This window comes from Curcuma longa, chromosome 11 (genome assembly GCF_044706935.1).
Source record: "Curcuma longa cultivar G26 ecotype Majalengka, Jawa Barat chromosome 11, ITB_CL_G26_1.1, whole genome shotgun sequence".
NCBI classification, from domain to species: Eukaryota; Viridiplantae; Streptophyta; class Magnoliopsida; order Zingiberales; family Zingiberaceae; genus Curcuma; species Curcuma longa.
The window spans coordinates 26,210,855-26,215,750 of NC_133871.1; the positions used below are offsets into that span (position 1 = coordinate 26,210,855).

Below are 4,896 nucleotides of genomic sequence, written 5' to 3' on the forward strand. Positions count from 1 at the left end.
TGCTTGAGATGCGGGAAGGCGGTGGCGACGGTGGTGGTGGTGCCCTGCAACCACCTCTGCCTGTGCGTGGGCTGCGGCGACGACGACAGCGTCGAGGTGTGCCCCGAGTGCAACGGACTCAGCGCCGGAACCGTCTTCGTCGGCCTCTGAATCTTCGACATTTCTGGGGAAATTATTTAAATTTCCGTTTAATAAACATGCTCATCTTAACACCAAAGTAGCTCGTGCTTTTGTGCATGGTGCATGCACGTCGATCAGTGTGAAAATTCTAGTTAACATGAAGATTCTTGTTAGAAAGATTCAGATTTCCAGTCTTTTGGGGCACACGCCTAACCATCAAGATTCCCAAAGCTCGGGATCAGACAGCCAATTTCTCTCTTGATGTGAGTTTATATTCGACTTCGAGATTCCACTTAGTCATGCCTCGACCTGCCCCCCAACCTACCCAACTCGAGCCTCCTCTACCCACCAAATTTTATTCCCTCAATATCATGCTTCACACTTAACCGATTCCATCTCGCTTCCTTATTGTCTCACCCTCAGGATATAAATAATCATATGACATGGTGGTTAACCTATCCCTATTTATGAGGCATGATGACATAGTATAATGATGAATGACATAAATTTTCGCTGTTATGTCGATGATGAGCAAGGGCGGAGCCACCTTGAAAGGTACCCGGGCTATAGCCCGAGGGCCCAATACCATTAAAGAAGTAATTTTTTTTAGATTTATGGGTAAAAGAAAGAAAATTTTGAAAAAATGATGAGCATAGTCCGGGTAGTTTGGAATCAGCCCGGGTAAATTACCTGGGCTGGCTCTGCCATTGATGATGAGACATTTGTCTCATCTAGATGGGACATATCGTCTGACAAAATTTTCGCGCACATGGATATTTTTCTTAATTAAAGTTAAGACATGTTTTTTTAATTCTCTCACCCTTGCCTATATCATATTCATTCTTTACATACATAGGTAGGCGTGCATGCATCTTAAAAAGACTTCTTCTTCAATTAAGTTTCTTTATTTTTCCTCTCCCCAAAATATTGACTTAAGCGTCGGAGTAATTGAGTCAAGACACCCTTGATCTTCCTTTTCACTGTCGAGGTGCTTGCAGGATCGCAAAGCCCGTGGTCTCCTTCCTTCTCGTGAAATCAATTTTGGTGCTGAGTGGTTAGTGACGAGTCCAAGGCAATCTCAACAGGAATAAAAATTTTATTTAATTTAAAAATATTAAATTAAAATCTTAAACTTAAATGGTCCAGTTGTTAGGAAAAAAACAAATCGCTAGACGTGGCCAAGCTACCAAATGGGCATAACAAACCATCTAAATGGTAAAATATTAATTGATTTGTTTAAGTAAAATCCAACATTCAATCGGGTATAGATTACATCCACGCAACTGAGTCGAATAGATCACATCCACACAACTAAGTTTAATACAATCCGAACTCTAAATTCATATTTGTATGGTGCTAATATGAAAGAAAATATCTGTATCTATATCTATATCAATATCTATATCTATATCTATATAGATTCACATCATTATAATTCAATATAAATCAATTTTCATACCACAAAACTCTTAATTGAATTAAACTCTTTTTATTTTTTTATTCACTTTTCCAACGCTTACTAACTACTATTGAGTTATATTTTTAGTGTTTTAGAATATAATTAAATTAATTACAATAAAATAAATTTATAAATAAAAATAAAAATTTAAATTTTGAATATCTCCTCACAGCCAAAGCAAGTGGTTAACGTCATAGGAAGGTCTGATTGTGCGAACGGCAAATTCAGCATCTTCAATTCTGGCCAGCTTGAAAGATATGATTATTCCCGAGAACGCCATTAAATAGTGCTGCTCAGCTCAGTGCTCGCCAATCACTCGGAGTCAATGGCCCTCCTCTTCTACGCCTTCGCCTTCCTCCTCGCCGCCCTCGCCCACGCTGCTTTTGCCCGCCGACTCCGACGCCATGGTCCTCCTCTGCCTCCCGGTCCCCGCGGCGTTCCACTCCTTGGTAGCCTCCCCTTCCTCCAATCTGACCTCCACGCGCACTTCGCCCGTCTCGCCCGCACCCACGGTCCCATCTTCAGCATCCGCCTCGGCGCCAAGCTCGGCGTCGTAATCTCCTCGCCCGCCCTCGCCCGGGAGGTCCTCCGCGACCACGACGCCACCTTTGCCAACCGCGACGTCCCCGCCTCCGCCCGCGTCATCGCCTACGGCGGCGACGCCGACATCGTGTGGAACCCCAACGGCCCCAAGTGGCGGATGCTGCGCCGCTTGTCCGTCCGCGAGATGCTCTGCCCCGCAGGGCTCGACGCCGTCTACGCGCGGCGGCGCCGGGAGATGCGCGCGGCGGCGGCAAACATCAGGGCGCAGGCGGGGACCGCGGTGGACGTCGGCGCGGAGATTTTCCTGGCGACGATGAACACGGTGACGGAGACGCTGTGGGGCGCCACGCTGGAGGGCGCCGACGAGAAGAGGAGGAGCGCGGTGGGGAAGGAGTTCCGGAAGGTGGTGGGGGAGATCACCGACCTACTGGGGCGGCCCAACGTGTCGGACTTCTTCCCGGTGGTGGCGTGGATGGATCTGCAGGGGATCCAGCGCCGCCTCGGCGTGTTCCTGCGCCGATTCGACCGCATCTTCGAAGATATCATCGAGATGAGAAGAAAGAAGGAAGGCGGCGGCGTAGGCGAAGGAAAAGACTTCTTGGAGTTCATGCTGAGGCTGGAGAAGGAAGGCTGCGACGGGAAGACGCCCTTCACCATGACTAACGTCAAAGCTCTGCTTATGGTAAGTGACACTGTTCTGCTCCATTCATGAACTGCTCCAAATATTCCAACAAAACAAAAGAAGATCATTTCTAGTTTATAGTTTTATTTCAAGAATCAAAGGGACCTCAATGAATTTGATTTCGAGTTTCTTTCGTTTTTTGTGAAATCTTATAATTTGGCAGGACATGGTGGTGGGCGGAACAGAGACCACATCCAACACGGTAGAATGGACCATGGCCGAGATGCTACGTAAGCCCGAGATCCTCCGGCGAGTCCAAGCGGAGGTGGACGCGGTGGTGGGCCCCGACGCCGTCGTCGAAGAGTCCCACATCGGTCGTCTCCCTTACCTCGCCGCCGTCATCAAAGAGACGCTCCGCCTGCACCCGGCCCTGCCTCTGCTGGTCCCCCACTGCCCCAGCGCCGCTTGCGTCGTCGGCGGCTACTCCGTCCCCGCCGGCGCGAGAGTGTTCTTCAACGTGTGGGCCATCCACCGGGACCCGGAGGTGTGGGAGGACCCGCTGGAGTTCCGGCCGGAGAGGTTCGCGGACGGCGGCGAGGCGGGGAAGCGGGGCTGGGACTTCAGCGGCAACGACTTCAGGTACCTCCCGTTCGGGTCGGGGCGGAGGATGTGCGCGGGGGCGGCGATGGCGGAGCGGATGATGTCGTACATGGTGGCGACGCTGGTGCACTCGTTCGAGTGGCGGGCGGTGGAGGGAATAGGAAAGGAGGCGGCGGAGGACATGGAGGAGAAGTTTGGGATCGTGATGAAGAAGGCGCGGCCGCTGGTGCTGGTGCCGACGCCCAGGCTTGCAAGAGATGATCTCTACTTGTAAGCATGGTGGTAATGCAAATTGGATCCAATAAATAAAAAGGAAAGAAAAACCCAATAAATTCAGGATTATGATGGCTATACCAAGATATGGAGGACATTTCTATTTCTAGAATAAGGTTTCAATTCACAACAATCAGTACTGATACTGCATTTAACAAATGCATGCATTCTTAATCATGTGATTATCTAGTAATCATAACATATGTTATTTAGTTCAATTTTAAATTATATAATAAAAATTTATTTAATTGAAAATTTTAATATATATTTTAATTTAATATTTATAATATTATCCTTCTCTATTTAGCAATTTAGATATAGTACATGAAAAAAATGTAATATGAAATTTAACATGACACACTTTGAGTTTCACATCCTTGCAATGGGGTCCATATCCATGCAATTGAGTGTATCATGTTGAATTTCATACTACATTTCTTATGTAGCATATCATTTTTTTAAAAGTAATATGGCCACGCGGCCACCGCCGCAGTCACTGCCATCTCTCTGTCTCTCTTCTTCCAGTCTCTTTCCTCTGTCGCTTCAATCGACCCTCTTTCGCCCCTGTCCCATCGTGATCATCCTTCCTTTTAGGACTAGATGTCTCTTCTTCTGTCGAAATAGAGGAAGAGAAGCAGCTGGCGGCGACTAAGATCGGCAAAAGGGTTCGCGTCATCGTGTCGTTGAAGGTTTACCACGGGGCAGAAGGCTTCTGACCTGGATCTCATTGGCCTGGAAGAGGTGATCAAGCAGTATGTCGGGGTTTGGAAAGGGAAAATGATCTCCGCCAATCTCCCATTCAAGGTTGAGTTCCAAATCGAGGTCGAAGGACAACCCCGCCCAGTCAAGTTCATCTCTCATCTCAAGGAGGATGAATTCGAGTATGTGGTGTTCCGACTGAATGTCTCAGATGGTCAAGTCATTAGTCAAGAAAATGTCACCTCAATCGACATAGATCTCATCGGTGAAAAGAATTTGAAGAAGAAGAGAACTGAACGAACGGATTAGCAAGACGTCGAGAATTCCCGACAGACCACTCCAACGTTCAAGTCAGCAAAGAGAAGTAAAAAAATGGAGAAGAAATAATACTCAAAGTATCTGAAATTTTCGAGAGAGAGAGTTTTCATACCTGTAGAGGAATTTATATACTCACTAAAGGGGGCATTCCTGCTGACATGGGAGCAAGTTGTGGTGGTATCCGAAGGGACAGGTTCTGCGTATTGCTGACAAGTGAACTGATAGGGCAGCATCTAGGGGCAGGGTCTACAAAACCTCATTA

At 47.4% G+C, this 4,896-nt stretch overlaps 1 protein-coding gene across 1 annotated transcript; it reads left to right on the forward strand.

Annotated features, from left to right (window-relative positions):
* Positions 1 to 638: 638 nt before the first annotated feature.
* LOC141837460 (flavonoid 3'-monooxygenase CYP75B137-like) lies at positions 639 to 3,618 on the forward strand. Its single transcript, XM_074724855.1, has 3 exons — positions 639 to 675; positions 1,867 to 2,804; positions 2,968 to 3,618. The coding sequence occupies exons 1-3, from the start codon at positions 639 to 641 to the stop codon at positions 3,616 to 3,618; spliced, it is 1,626 nt and encodes a 541-aa protein (XP_074580956.1).
* Positions 3,619 to 4,896: the final 1,278 nt, after the last annotated feature.

Excerpts from the sequence above, each read along its gene's own strand:
- LOC141837460 (XM_074724855.1), top strand. The coding sequence starts at position 639 with ATGTCGATGATGAGCAAGGGCGGAGCCACCTTGAAAG. Across the intron at positions 676-1,866 it reads GGGCGGAGCCACCTTGAAAG|TGCTGCTCAGCTCAGTGCTC; the intron begins GTACCCGGGCTA and ends GCCATTAAATAG. Across the intron at positions 2,805-2,967 it reads ACGTCAAAGCTCTGCTTATG|GACATGGTGGTGGGCGGAAC; the intron begins GTAAGTGACACT and ends ATAATTTGGCAG.